This window comes from Phyllobates terribilis, unplaced genomic scaffold, assembly GCF_046119375.1.
Source record: "Phyllobates terribilis strain yellow unplaced genomic scaffold, ASM4611937v1 Scaffold_3__8_contigs__length_932513732, whole genome shotgun sequence".
Classification (NCBI taxonomy): domain Eukaryota; kingdom Metazoa; phylum Chordata; class Amphibia; order Anura; family Dendrobatidae; genus Phyllobates; species Phyllobates terribilis.
The window spans coordinates 780537168-780551082 of record NW_027362763.1 but is presented as its reverse complement, the minus strand read 5'-3'; the positions used below and the strand labels follow the sequence as shown (position 1 = coordinate 780551082).

Sequence of the window (13915 nt, the reverse complement as noted above, 5' to 3'; positions counted from 1 at the left end):
AATAAAAGGCTGGCCATAATCAGGGTAAGCCAGGATCTCATCCCCCGTGAGGGCCATCTTCAACTGGCGGAAGGACTCCTCTTCCGGCTTGTCCCACTTGAAAGGTGGCTTTTGGCTTCTGGTCTTGGATTGCCCTATCAGGAGGTCCAGCATAGGGGCTGCCATCTTAGTGAACCCGGGGATGAACCTTTGGTAGTAGCCTACCAACTCGAGGAATTGCCTCACTTCTTTGATGTTAGAAGGGCTTGGCCAGCTCTTGATTACCGTAACCTTGTCAGGGTCGGGGGCTACTCCCTCTGCACTCACCACGTGTCCTAGGTACTGTACCTTTGGTTTCAACAGGTGACACTTTGAGGGTTTCACCTTCAGGCCATAGCCTGCCAGGGCTTCGAACACCTCTGCCAGGTGTTTTAGATGGTCCTCGTAGGTCTTCGAATATACAATCACGTCGTCCAGGTAAAGTCGGACCGTCTCAAAGTTTCGGTGCCCTAGACAGCATTCCATCAGCCTTTGGAAGGTCCCTGGTGCGTTGCAGAGCCCGAAGGGCATACAGTTGAATTCACTTAGTCCCATCGGGGTGGTGAAGGCAATCTTCTCCTTGCCTGCTCTGCCACAGGAACCTGCCAGTACCGGCTAGTAAGGTCCAAAGTAGAGAAGAAATTAGCTGATTTTAGGGCTGCTAAAAACTCCTCTATCCTAGGTAACGGGTACGCGTCTTTATGGGTGATACGATTGACCTTTCTATAGTCCACGCACATTCTCATGGTACCGTCTTTCTTTTTTACCAAAACTAAGGGCGCTGCCCAGGGGCTACAGCTATCTCTAATGACCCCAGCTTCCTTCATTTCTCTCAGCATGCCCTTTGCGTTCTGATAATGTGCAGGGGGTACAGGTCTGTGTCTCTTTTATTGGTGGGTGGCTGCCCGTGGGGATGTGGTGTTCTACTCCCTTTACTCGGCCGAAGTCTAGCGGGTGCTTACTAAAATTTCTCTCGTACTCCTGAACCACTCGGTAGACTCCTTGTTTTTGGTGCAGGGGAGTGGAGTCAGCACTCACATGGAGTTTCTGGCACCAGTCCTCCTTATGTTTCTGGGAGCCATTACCCTCCACCGGGGGAGATGGAGGCAAGGGTTCCACGACCCTGATAGCATTGTGTTCGACGCCAAACAATTTGGCTAGTGTAGCGTACCGGGGCAAGTGTATTTCCCTTTCCCCGATGTTTAAGATCCGGACGGGCACCCTTCCATGGCGGACATCAACCACCCCCGGGCTGTCAAAATGGTGGGCCTGCAGTCTGAGTACACGGGTTCTACCATGGCTTGGTAGTCTCTTCCTCTTAACCCGATTGCAGTCCGACACCAGATCATCATTTCACTTTTGGGAGGCATGGCAATGGGGAACGGGTCGCTCATCCTCACGCTACCGATCTCACCACCAGACAGTTCTACCTGTTGCCGTCTCATCAGGGCTCTTATCTCTTTCTGGAGGACCCTCTGTTGGCTGGAGCTCTCATTCATCGCTACCTGCTGCAAAATTACAATTACTTCTGAAAGACAGTTTTCAATCACATTAGTACCCAAGGTTATTTTAGGGTGACTTTCACGACGGTCAATGTCCACAATGATCACTCCCTGTGCCAGCACTTCAACCTTACCAATCTTGATGGTCATCTCTCTGAACCCCACCTGCGGCACGGGTTGGCCATTGCTGGCGATAATGCTTAAGTCATCGTCTGGATAACGGGTTATATCCGTGTCACTTCAGTACCGCTTGAAAAGTACGTAGAGGATAGTAGTCACTTGAGACCCGGTGTCCAGCAGTGCACTCATGGGGATACCGTCCAGCACTACGGGCAAGACCGGGCGTCCCCCCACGTACTTATCGCGCCAATTAGATGGGCCTGGTGACCTTATGCCTGGGGGTTGGCCCTCTGCCCCAGGTCGGACCCATTTAAAGTACAGTACCTGGCTATGTGTCCTGGCTGGCTGCAACGGCGGCAAATCGGCTGTCCATCCTCAGTGTAACGGTCAGCGGGCCTCCCTCTGAAAGACGGGATCCTCCTCTGTCGACGCCTCGGGACATCCTCCGGACTGGAAGCCAACTTGATTGGTCTTGACGGTTCCACCTGCAACGACTGTATGGTCCTGGTCAATGCAGCCACACTCTTTGTTAGTTCTTGGACCTGATGGTGCAGGTTTGCAGGCTGGGATGGATTTAAGGCCTGTGCATCAGCCCCCACAAGGTCTGCGGGGTAGGGCACCGCCCCCTGGTGGTAGGTGATGGCAGGGCGCCGGGAAGCTACAGCGCCACCTGGTGCGGGTTCTCGGAGCACCCGGATGGCCCTATCCTTGAACTGCGCAAAAGTCAAATCGGGGTTCTGTAGGGCCATGAGGCGCAGCTGGGTTCTGTGGGCGCTGGACAGCAGACCTTCTATGAACTGGTCAGTCAACAGTTTATCGGTGTCCTCCACGCTGCCAGGGTCAGCTTGTTTAATTGCTCCCAGAGCTTCTTGCAGGTTCAAGGCATAGTCTCTGATACTATCTTGGGCTCGCTGCTTACAGCCATAGAACCGCATTTTGATTTCTGCTGAGGTACGGGTGTCAAAGGTGTCCCGTAGACGGGTCAGAACCCCCTTTACAGTCCTTTTCTCCTCAGCTGTCCAGGACTTTACCTCCCGTTGGGCCGCACCAGTTAACTGCCCTATTAGTATGCTTACTTTCTGTTCTTCTGTCAGGGGATAAACCTTGAATAAGCTATACAGTCTTTCTTTAAAGTCGCCTAAGGTATGCGACTCGCCAGCATACTGTGGCAGCCAGGCCGCTCCGGGGATATAGGGCATGGAAAACGGCATCACAGCTGCAGCGGCTACGCTTGAGGTAGGGGGTCCCTCCGCGTCCAACATCTTCCTCCCCCCTAGTTAACCGTGGCCTACCTTCCGACGATCCTCTTCTGTAGGCCACGGCTCCGCTCGCGATGCTCTGGGTGAGGACCTTGCATCGCGGGGTGATGATGTCAGCGTCGCTCTCTCTCCTTCCAGGACCTTGCGCAGCGTCTCAGCGTAGGGCGGAGCTTCAAGTCTCCCGCGTTTTTGACGTCCACGCCCCTCTTCTTCCCGCGTGGCGTCCCGAAGATGGCGTCCGATGGCGGGAAAATGGCTGAAGATGGCGGGAAACGGCTCTGGATGGCGGGAAATCTCTTTTTAACCCTCCGTCACATACAATATCGGTTCTAACGAGTTCACATACAATGTGACTGTCAGGCGCAGGCTAGAAAAATACCTATAATATCTAATGTTTGCAATTTCAGTGCTCTAAAAGTGATCAGTGACCTTCATAGGGATGTAATAAAAGAGACTACACATAATCAGGTGCAAAAAAACCCCATTTACTTAACATAAAACTAATAACTCTGAAATACAAACATTTCAAAACTCCCGCCAAATAGTCCCCAGTTCGACTCTGTCAAAAAACTCTACAAAGAAAATTTATGGAAACAAACTTAATTTTAAGGTACCTTAAGTACTATTAAACACATATTCAATCAGAATTAGATCCTGAAGTTTCCCCAGAAAAATTACACTTGCAGAGCAAAGAGCAAGAATTACACATCATTTTTGCATGTGTCAGGCAGATTGCATTATGACATTTGTGACATTCATAATTAGAAAGCCTTCTGATTCCGCTTTCCGCCGTGCAGGTGGTGCATCTCCTTCTTTTGGGAGGTGGTGCAGGTGGTGAATTTTCACTATCATCTTCTGGGCGGAATCTTTTGAGCTGAACTTGAAGGCGAGAGGGGATACCGATTGTTTTCATACTTCTCCTGCGTAGCTCTCCAAGCACTAGTTCATGGGCCAATTTTTTCAGATAGAATCGTCTACGGAGTGGTTCAAGCTTGTTTTCAAGGTAAATGACTTGTGAATTTATACCACCCAAATTCAACATAGCAAAAAAATATGACCATTGGCCAGCGTTTGGTGTTTCTGCTGACGTTGAAAGTTGAGCACATCTGATCAGCTGTATCAACACCCCCTTTGGTTGCATTATAAAATGTAATTATCTCCGGTTTTTTTTGTGCCTCAGTCCCAGGATCGATGGCATCATCATCATGAAGTGTTGATAGAAGAAGTACAATTTTTTTTGCTTGTGGTACATAGGAAACCAAAACCTTTCCATTATGGAATGCAAACATACTGCTGTACTGTTGTCTCCCTTTCACACTTACAAACTGTGTAGGCAATTCTTTTTTATTTTTTCTTACAGTTCCGACATATGAAAGCTTCTGCATTTTCAGATAATCAATCAGATCACAATTTGAAAACCAATTGTCAGCTGTTATATTGCGACCCGATCCAAATAAGGGCTCAGCCAGTCTTTTTACAACATCACTGGGTTTGTTGCTGACACAGTAAGGACCTTCTGGTTGTTTTCCTGCATAAATTTCCAGGTTGTAAGTGTAGGTCTTACTGGCATCAGCAAGGGCATACATTTTTATTCCATATTTGTTAGGCTTTGATGGAATATATTGACGAAAGGCACATTTACCACGAAAACCAGGGAGCATTTCGTCAATAGTGAGATTCACCCCAGGGCAATAGCTTTTTTTTACAGTTTTCAACAAATTTTTGGAATATATTACGAATTGGAGCAAGTCGGTCATGTGTTTTACGTTCGGTTCGGGTAGTTCTGTCGTCAAACCGAAGGCAACGAATTAGAAGCTTGAATCTGTTTATGGACATAACAAGGCCAAATTTTTCAACTCCATCCATATCTTTACTCCAAAGTTCCTCCAAACTTTGTCTATTTGCCCTATAAGCTCCTGCAAGGTATAATAATCCAAAAAATGCACGCAGTTCTATTTCATCTGTGGCCTTGATGGTTCTGTTGCAGATGAACTTGTCCTTTATAATGTCTATATATTGGTTGGTATATGTGACAATAGAGTCCAGAATGTCATCTGTGAATAAACTATTCCAGCATTCAACTGCAGTTTTTGCATTACTTGCAGTTCCTATAACTGCAGGAAGGTGAGCAATAATGTTTTGAGGTTCCCTACGTTTTTTCTGGAGTGGCTTCTTGTTCCATTGGTTTTTTTTATCTTTTCCCATATAATAAGATTCTACATCTTCATCCTCATCACTGTCACCTTCTTGCTCTGTTTCAGAATCCACTTCACATACTTCCACCTCATCATGAGAATCAATCTCACTTTCCTCTCCTAAATCCTCATTCAGTGTGGGGTCTGCATCATCTAACAGCATGTTTGTTACTTCCTCAATATCAAGGTTTTTTGATAAATTGTACATTTTCCTCTCCATTTCAGCAGATAATCTGAAGCAAGAGAAGGAATATGTGTTAGGGAACTACTGTATATGCCTGAGCAGCACACTTTCTTTTTTAATCTGCCTTATTTCTATGAAATATCCTCACACTTTGTGCTATACATTCAGAAAACAAGCTAAATAAACAATTGTGATGAATAAAAACATAAAATACCAACCTTATTGAGTGTGACGTGTTCACATACAATGAGCCTGAGAGATTAGCGCAGTTATATCTGTCCTCCTGAAGCTCTGCAATCCAACTGTGGTATGAGGTTTCACAGAGCTGCTAGAGACAGGAGACTACCTGGAGGGAGGGGATTTCCTCACAATCTGGTGAGGAAGGAGAAATGAAAGTAAAAGAGATGTGCCTGTCAGGCCTATTGTATGTGACGGAGGGTTAAGGTTCGTATACAGCCTTTTCAGGCACGCAATACCCGTTGTGGCGGGTTGGTCACAATCCTGCCGACTACGCCAAAGCTGACTCGCCCCCTGGGCCGTGGGGTACCCGGAACCGGGCTTCAGTGCGATGATGGGGGTAGTAGTGGCAACCCGATCCCGTGGCTCAGGGTGGTCAGACCAAATGCTGTGGCAGTCTATTTGTAGAGTTATGAATGTCCAACTACGCCACCCGTGGATTGCGGTCAGGGATGACCGCCGCTGCAAGGCAGGCCGCTGAGGCTGATGTTGGTGTGCAGCACAGGGATAGGATAAATCCCCACGGGAAGAGTGTAGCCTCAGGGCAGCGTATGTGAATGCTGGGGGTGATAGTGCAGGCCGCAATAATAAGAGTTCAGAGTCTGCTGGAAACAGTCCAGGGTCATTAATGTAGGTATTACTAATGACCCTACAGGAGTACTGGGTAGGAATGGGCCTGGGTGTCTGAGAACATTCGGGCGAGCCCCACTGGTCAGGGTGAGTGTGAAGGCCTACCGTTCTCTCTCTGCCCTTGCTGACTATCCCCCTTTTCGTGGTGTAATAGCCCACGTCCCTGAGCTGGCCGTGTACTTCGCCTGTATGGCTTGCGACTCGGGCCTTAGCTACCTTTTGCTTCTCCGTGCTGTACTGGTCCCTCTGTGTGGCGGAGCCTCCAGGCTTCTTAGGCCAAGGGACCTGAAATCCCTCGCGGGTTGGTTCTCTGCTGCTAAACTTGCAACCCTGACAGCCTCGGACCCCAATGTCCGGTAGTGTAGTTCTCTCAGCCAGGACCGGCTCTCGTCGCCTCTGTCCCTGGCTCGCAGCTTCTCCTCTGCCTCACGGACTCTTCAGCTACCGCTGAACTGTCCCTCCTTCTCTGGGACTAGTCTCAGTCCTGAGCTAGGTCGTCCAGTTCTCCCTAACCCTGCCCTCAGTTCCAGCTTTTATAGGGGCAGCCAGCTCCCCCTACTGGCCTGGGACAGGAGGTGCTGTATGCTAATTGTCCCTGACCAGGGAACCTCCCTCCTGCTCTCAGACACAGCTTTTCATATTTGTGGCATCCAGGCCTGGGGTGACACACATACATAACTTTGGTTCTAGCAAGTGTCTTATAATTGTAGAAGTTCGGTCCACGGAACCCGGTGGGGATCAGGATATAACAGCGCTCTCCACTGATCCCAGCCAGCTTCAGAGCAGCGCTTACAAGCTCTATTGGAGAAAAAAAGTGTAAGTACGACACATGTTCAGCCACTGCTGTTAGACTGCAGAGGTGGTTCGTAATCTATGCAATGAGGTACAGTAAAGACCAAAAGTTTGGACACACCTTCTCATTTAAAGATTTTTCTGTATTTTCATAACTTTGAAAATTGTACATTCACACTGAAGGCATCAAAACTATGAATTAACACGTGTGGAATTATATACTTAACAAAAAAGTGTGAAACAACTGAAAATATGTCTTTTATTCTAGGTTCTTCAAAGTAGCCACCTTTTGCTTTGATGACCGCTTTGCACACTCTTGGCATTCTCTTGATGAGCTTCAAGAGCTAGTCACCGGAAATCGTCTTCCAACAATCTTGAAGGAGTTCCCAGAGATGCTTAGCACTTTTGGCCCTTTTGCCTTCACTCTGCGGTCCAGCTCACCCCAAACCATCTCGATTGGGTTCAGGTCTGGTGACTGTGGAGGCCAGGTTATCTGGCGTAGCACCCCATCACTCTCCTTCTTGGTCAAATAGCCCTTACACAGCCTGGAGGTGTGTTTGGGGTCATTGTCCTGTTGAAAAATAAATGATGGTCCAACTAAACGCAAACCGGATGGAATAGCATGCCGTTGCAAGATGCTGTGGTAGCCATGCTGGTTCAGTATGCCTTCAATTTTGAATAAATCCCTAGCAGTGTCACCAGCAAAGCACCCCCACACCATCACACCTCCTCCTCCATGCTTCACGGTGGGAACCAGGCATGTAGAGTCCATCCGTTCACCTTTTCTGCGTCGCACAAAGACATGGTGGTTGGAACCAAAGATCTCAAATTTGGACTCATCAGACCAAAGCACAGATTTCCACTGGTCTAATGTCCATTCCTTGTGTTCTTTAGCCCAAACAAGTCTCTTCTGCTTGTTGCCTGTCCTTAGCAGTGGTTTCCTAGCAGCTATTTTACCATGAAGGCCTGCTGCACAAAGTCTCCTCTTAACAGTTGTTGAAGAGATGTGTCTGCTGCTAGAACTCTGTGTGGCATTGACCTGGTCTCTAATCTGAGCTGCTGTTAACCTGTGATTTCTGAGGCTGGTGACTCGGATAAACTTATCCTCAGAAGCAGAGGTGACTCTTGCTCTTCCTTTCCTGGGGCGGTCCTCATGTGAGCCAGTTTCTTTGTAGCACTTGATGGTTTTTGCAACTGCACTTGGAGACAATTTCAAAGTTTGCCCAATTTTTTGGACTGACTGACCTTCATTTCTTAAAGTAATGATGGCCACTCGTTTTTCTTTACTTAGCTGCTTTTTTCTTGCCATAATACAAATTCTAACAGTCTATTCAGTAGGACTAGCAAAGTAGGAAAGCAAAAGGTGGCTACTTTGTGAAACAACTGAAAATATGTCTTATATTCTAGGTTCTTCACTTTTTTGTTAAGTATATAATTGTGTTAATTCATAGTTTTGATGCCTTCAGTGTGAATGTACAATTTTCATAGTCATGAAAATACAGAAAAATCTTTAAATGAGAAGGTGTGTCCAAACTTTTGGTCTGTACTGTATAAACAATAACATTTAAATTCAGAAGTCTCATTATCATGACAGAGAATTACCATGAGAGGTGGAGACCTATATATACAGCAGATAGCACAGGATCCATCATTCACAATAGGTGATGTTACAGCTTTCCTCCTCCACTTCCCTTCACAAAGATTAGTTTTTCAAAAAGGAAATTAAACATAAAGTCTACCCTCCCCCTGTTATAATGCTAGGTTTTTGCCATGTAAAAAAATCATACCAAGAAGAAGAATTTCAGAACTTTTTCTTCCATTAATATCACCCATAATCTGTACCAATCCATTGAGAGACAAACTGAAATCATTTTGAGGAGGAAAAAAAATAACAAAAATAAAATAATATGGTTGCATAAGTGTGAATACCCTCTTATAATTGGGGATGTGGATTTGTTTGGAGTTAGCTAATCACATTTAGGGTGCTGTCAGATGGCCGTATAACACGGACGACGATTGCATCACATTGCTCGGACTGGTCTGTGGCTCTTCTGACCCGAACTTGACAGCATGTATTTCTATGCAGGTCTCACGCTTGGGTCAGGAGAGCCGCCAGCCAGTCCGTGCACTGCAATGTGATCGTCGTTCATGTTATACGGCTGTCTGACTGGATGTCCCTCAAAAATTGATGAAAAGACTATTAGTTCAGGAGGCTGCCAAGCGGCCAATAGCAACATTAAAGGAGCTGCAAGAATTTCTGGCAAGTACTGGTTGTGTACTGCATGTGACAACATTCTCCCATATTCTTTGTACAGTATTTATGGCCTGTGGGTAGGATGGCAAGACAGAAACCTTTTCTTACAAAGAAATACATCCAAACTCAGCTATGTTTTGTCAAAACCTACATCAAATCTGCAAAAAAGCATGTTGGAAGAGCAGGGGTGTACTGTCCATAGCTGCAGCCTATGTAGCCTGTGAGTTAGAGAGGCCTGGTGCAGCTAGGCACCGGGCCCCCTCTCCTTCCTTATCATCACAATTTCAGCGGTATCCACATCCCCAGTATGTGGATTCTGTTGAATAGAATGGTGAATCAGGGAGCCAAAAGCTCTATGATCCACCATTGAGCCTGCATCTGTGAGTATAAGAGTCCGTGCACTACAGGCACGATGACATCACTAAATCGTGCATGTAGTGTGGAGCATTAGTACTCATACTGCACAGACTGGAACAGCGCGCCAGGGGGACCAGGGTGAGGATAGTGTGTTTTTTTTAATTAAATGTCATTAACTGTGAGGGCATCATACTAAGTGAGAGGCTGTGTGGCCATCAGATTGGGTAGAGGGCTGTGGAGCCCTTCTACTCAATGGGGGGCGATTATACTTAGATATGGTGCTGGTGGGGGCCATTACATTGAGTGGGGGGCTATGAGTTAAGAACTTTAGGGGCTCCCATACTGAGTGGGGGGTGGGTTGGTGATTGCCATTATACTGAGTGGGGGGCTGTGGGGTAGTATGGGTTGAGAATTTTTGGGGCTCCCATACTGAATGGGAGCCCTCATACTGAGTGGACTGGTGTGGGGAAGTCCTCATTTTGTGTAGGGGGTGTGGTGGTTCTGATACTGTGTGAGGGGCTGTGTGGCCATCATACTGAGTGGGTAGTTGTGGGGGTTATTATACTGGGTGAGAACCATTATACTGTTTGAGGGTGTGTGGGGGCCATTATACTGTGTGAGGGGCCATCATACTGTTTGAGGGGCAGTTGAAGCCATCATACAGAGTGGGGGGCTCCGATACAGAGTGAGGGCACTCATTCTGTTTGGGGGTAGTGGGGGGCCCCATACTATGAGGGGGCCCTCATACTGAGTAGGGGGCTGTGTAGCCCTCATGCTGAGCAGAGTGCTGTGGGGACCTTCATACTGAGTTGAGGGATGTGGGAGCCATCATACTGACAGTCCATGATAAAGTGTGGGGGCCATGATGTGTGTGAGAACTATGGTATACTATTTTATAGTATGGAGCGTCTTTTTAGCAAAACACACATGAAGAATGGTCATGTCACTTCAGCACTGTCTCCGTAAATTTTAGGAGTGGACCCACACCAAACAAGTCAGAAAAAAACGTAGTGTGAACTGAAAATACCCTTAGAACAACCCGAGACCACTAAAGCCAATTACTGGCTGTAGCATACACAGGCTGTTCTACTGGCTTTACCGCTTTGTGATGCCAGTAAGAACAATTGACTGCTAACTCCTATGTGATACGTATAAGCTCTTTTGGGGGTCCAGTAGGTCTCCTCACTCTAGAACACTCACAGTCATATTTGTCAACTTTTCTGGAACATCAGGAAGGCAAGCAAAAAGGAAAGAGGACTTCAGGGAACTTGGGCAAGCATCTCGATTGCTGCACAGCTCTCCTCCAAGTTATCCTTCGCCATGACACACAGTCCTGGCGTTCATATGTAAGGAGAGGAGGTAGACAAGAAAGAAGATGAATACAGTTGATGCCTAACTGAGTAACTGCAAGTGAACAACGTCATCTGCTGGTCAAAAGCGAAAGTGAAAGTAAATAAAGAATTATAGTAGTAGGAACCCCAAGAGTGAAAGTGTATGTTCCTGGGGAAGAGATTGAAGACGGCACCAGGTCAGATGACACCTGCGTCGCAGTTACTAATTATAAAATGCCTTGCTAGGCCGAGAAGGTGGGAGTTGACGCCAGAACCTAGCGGGAGTTGGCGCCAGAACTTCCAGCATAGGTGTACGGTACAGGGTGTGGGCGGGGGCCGAGCTTCAGAAAACGAAGACAGAAAGTGACAAGCACACTGTATTCACAGTGACCCACATATCCTCCTCAAAAACGCAAAACTCCAAAAAAACTTGGAGTTTCTGCTCCAATAACTCTGTAAAAAGACTCAGGCTTGATTCATAAGGTTAAGTTTCCACAATGAGTTTTTGACGTTGTGTATTTTCGCTGTGTCAAAAACGCAGCATCTTACAGTTCCAGCAAAGTGGATGGGATTAATAGAAATCTCCTGCCCACTGTGCTTTTTGTGTTGTGTAAACTGCCATGCGGTGCGTGTTTCGAATGTGCACGTCAATCTCTCTTGCGGGAACGCTGAGTTTTATGTGCAGATTTTTCCAATAGAATTGTATTAGGTAAAAACCACACATAAGCGCTGCAGAAATGCACTAAAAACACTAATAATCCGCACATGAGTGTATCAATAATTTTTTGTTACTTTGACAAAAACAAAGCAGTTTTATTTAAAACATGACATTCCAAAATGAGACAAAAAACGCACTAAAACGCATGTTAAAAAAGCATGCAAAAATGGAATGAAAAAATGCAAGTAACCTAATTTACATAATAGGTGCAGAAGTGGTTACGTGTTTCTATTATAGTTTTCCTCTGATTGTTCCACTTCTGATTTTGGCTTACAAATACTGAGGTAAAAACCTCACCAAATACTGAATGAGGCTTTTTGCCAGTTTTCTGGTGTAAAACACCTTTAAATGTTATAAAGTATTTGCACAATGCAAACTTACGCAAAAATGTTGCAACTTTTGGCGTTTTCATGCCAATTTCGACCAGCTCTGCCAAAGTGGAATGAGCTCGGATGAGGCGTAGCAATGCCAAACCCGTAAAGTAATGAAGAGTAGTGGTGTATCGGACGCCAAAATGTTAACTCTACTCCCTGACTGCAGTAACATTTCTGGAGAAGGAGCACGCCAGTTGTACGATAAGGCTAATTCATTATAGGGAGCATAACAGCAGATACGTGCTGACTGATCCACAGGCAGCATATATCATACACAGGCTGCAGGATCTCAGCCAAGTATTCGAAACACTTGCAGATGATATCCCACTAAGGACATCATCTGCGAAGAGTTTGTATGTTCTCCCCGTGTTTGTGGGTTTCCTCCTCGTTCTCCGGTTTCCTCCCACACTCCAAAGACATACTGGTAGGGAATTTTGATTGGGAGCTCCAATGGGGACAGTGATGATAATGTTTGTAAAGCGCTGTGGAATTAATGGCGCTATATAAGTGAGTAAAATAAATAAAATAAACACTGCGAGGACTGAGCCGCACAAGAGACTAGTTAGACAGGCGGGTCCCCAGCAGCTTCTCTCTGTCCGCTGCCAGTGACTGACAGGTCTCTCATTGTTTGCATGTATATGGAGAGCTGTCGCTGCAGGGCAGTTGGAGGAGAGAAGCCACGGGGGACCCACATGTCCGACTAATCTCTTGTGCAGCTCAATCCCCGTAGCTTTTCAGAAACATATATGGCTGAAACCATGCTGCCAGTGCCTGATACATGCTGCCTACAGATCAGGCAGCATGTATCCGCTGTCAGGTTCACTTTAAGTGTCGCATCTCACTCCAGCACACCCATCATTAAGACTTGTACCATACGCACAGTGCCAGCCTTACGCTAGAAGTCTGCAGTCACTTTATGTGACTGTAGACTTGTGAATCCTCCCATGGCGCGCAGTGCGAGGATTCTACACGACCAGGAGCAGCGGCCGCGTGACCGCAAGTAAGTGATTATCATACATGCAGTCACGTGCCAAGATGGGCGCAGCCTCACTCAATGCAAGGGGTATTGAGCGAGGTCGGATACAGTCTAGTCGGAATGTGGCGGGGAGTATGCAGATCACATGACCACTGGCACCGAATTTGTGAGGATTCACAAGTCTGCAGTCACATTGAGTGACTGCAGACTTGTAGCCTAAGGCCGAACAACCCCTTTAGTAAATTGCCCTCTGGGTGAAGGGAAGCTTCGCACGACTTTTCATATGAATTTTGGAGTAGATTTTGCTCCAAAATCCACCTGACAAACTCTTCACAGACTCTTTGATTACGCTTCCTATTCAGATGAACCACGCCAGCAGTGCACGTGGTGATTTTTCCCACTTGTTTTATTCCACGTTGATTCTTGAGACGTTTATGCTTGAAAAAAAAAAAAGCTTCAAACTTCATTTCTGAATTTTAAAAAAAGTCCCATATAAAAAAATTATAAAAATGGGCCGATAACCTTAGTTTTTTGTGTATTTTTCCACCTGAAATATCACATAAAATCCTCTGTGTGAACATACTCTAAAGCCCTTGGCATCTTCTGACGTGCCCTCTGTCACTGTCTGCCCCATACTGACCTAGCCTCACACTTACCCAAACACAAAGGTGGAGGCTGCACAGTTGCCTGACAACCTGTAACAATGGAGATTCACTCACATTCTTGTTTACATTTCCAACGGCAAAAAAAATAAATAAACCAAGAGAGGATTAGGCCGCAAAGCACCTTGGGAATCGGAGTTTCCTCTCCCTCCTCACACGAAGCGAATACCTGAGCGTTCCACAACTGATCACTACATTTCCCAGAATCCTTTTCGAAACAGTCGTTACTTCCAGATTTACAAGTGAGCAGCTGGCTCCCGCCCGCTTGGCGTCGCCGTTTCCATGCAATGTCTCACCCTGGTTACT

General features: G+C 46.5%; 1 protein-coding gene across 1 annotated transcript; it reads right to left on the bottom strand.

Moving 5' to 3' along the window:
• Nucleotides 1-3160: 3160 nt before the first annotated feature.
• Nucleotides 3161-13911, bottom strand: LOC141257600 (uncharacterized). Its single transcript, XM_073672297.1, has 2 exons — nucleotides 13734-13911; nucleotides 3161-5327 (listed from the first exon to the last, which is right to left on the bottom strand). Exon 2 carries the CDS (start codon nucleotides 5312-5314, stop codon nucleotides 4565-4567), a length of 750 nt encoding a protein of 249 aa, XP_073528398.1. The 5' UTR covers nucleotides 5315-5327; nucleotides 13734-13911; the 3' UTR covers nucleotides 3161-4564.
• Between the last annotated feature and the right edge of the window lie 4 nt (nucleotides 13912-13915).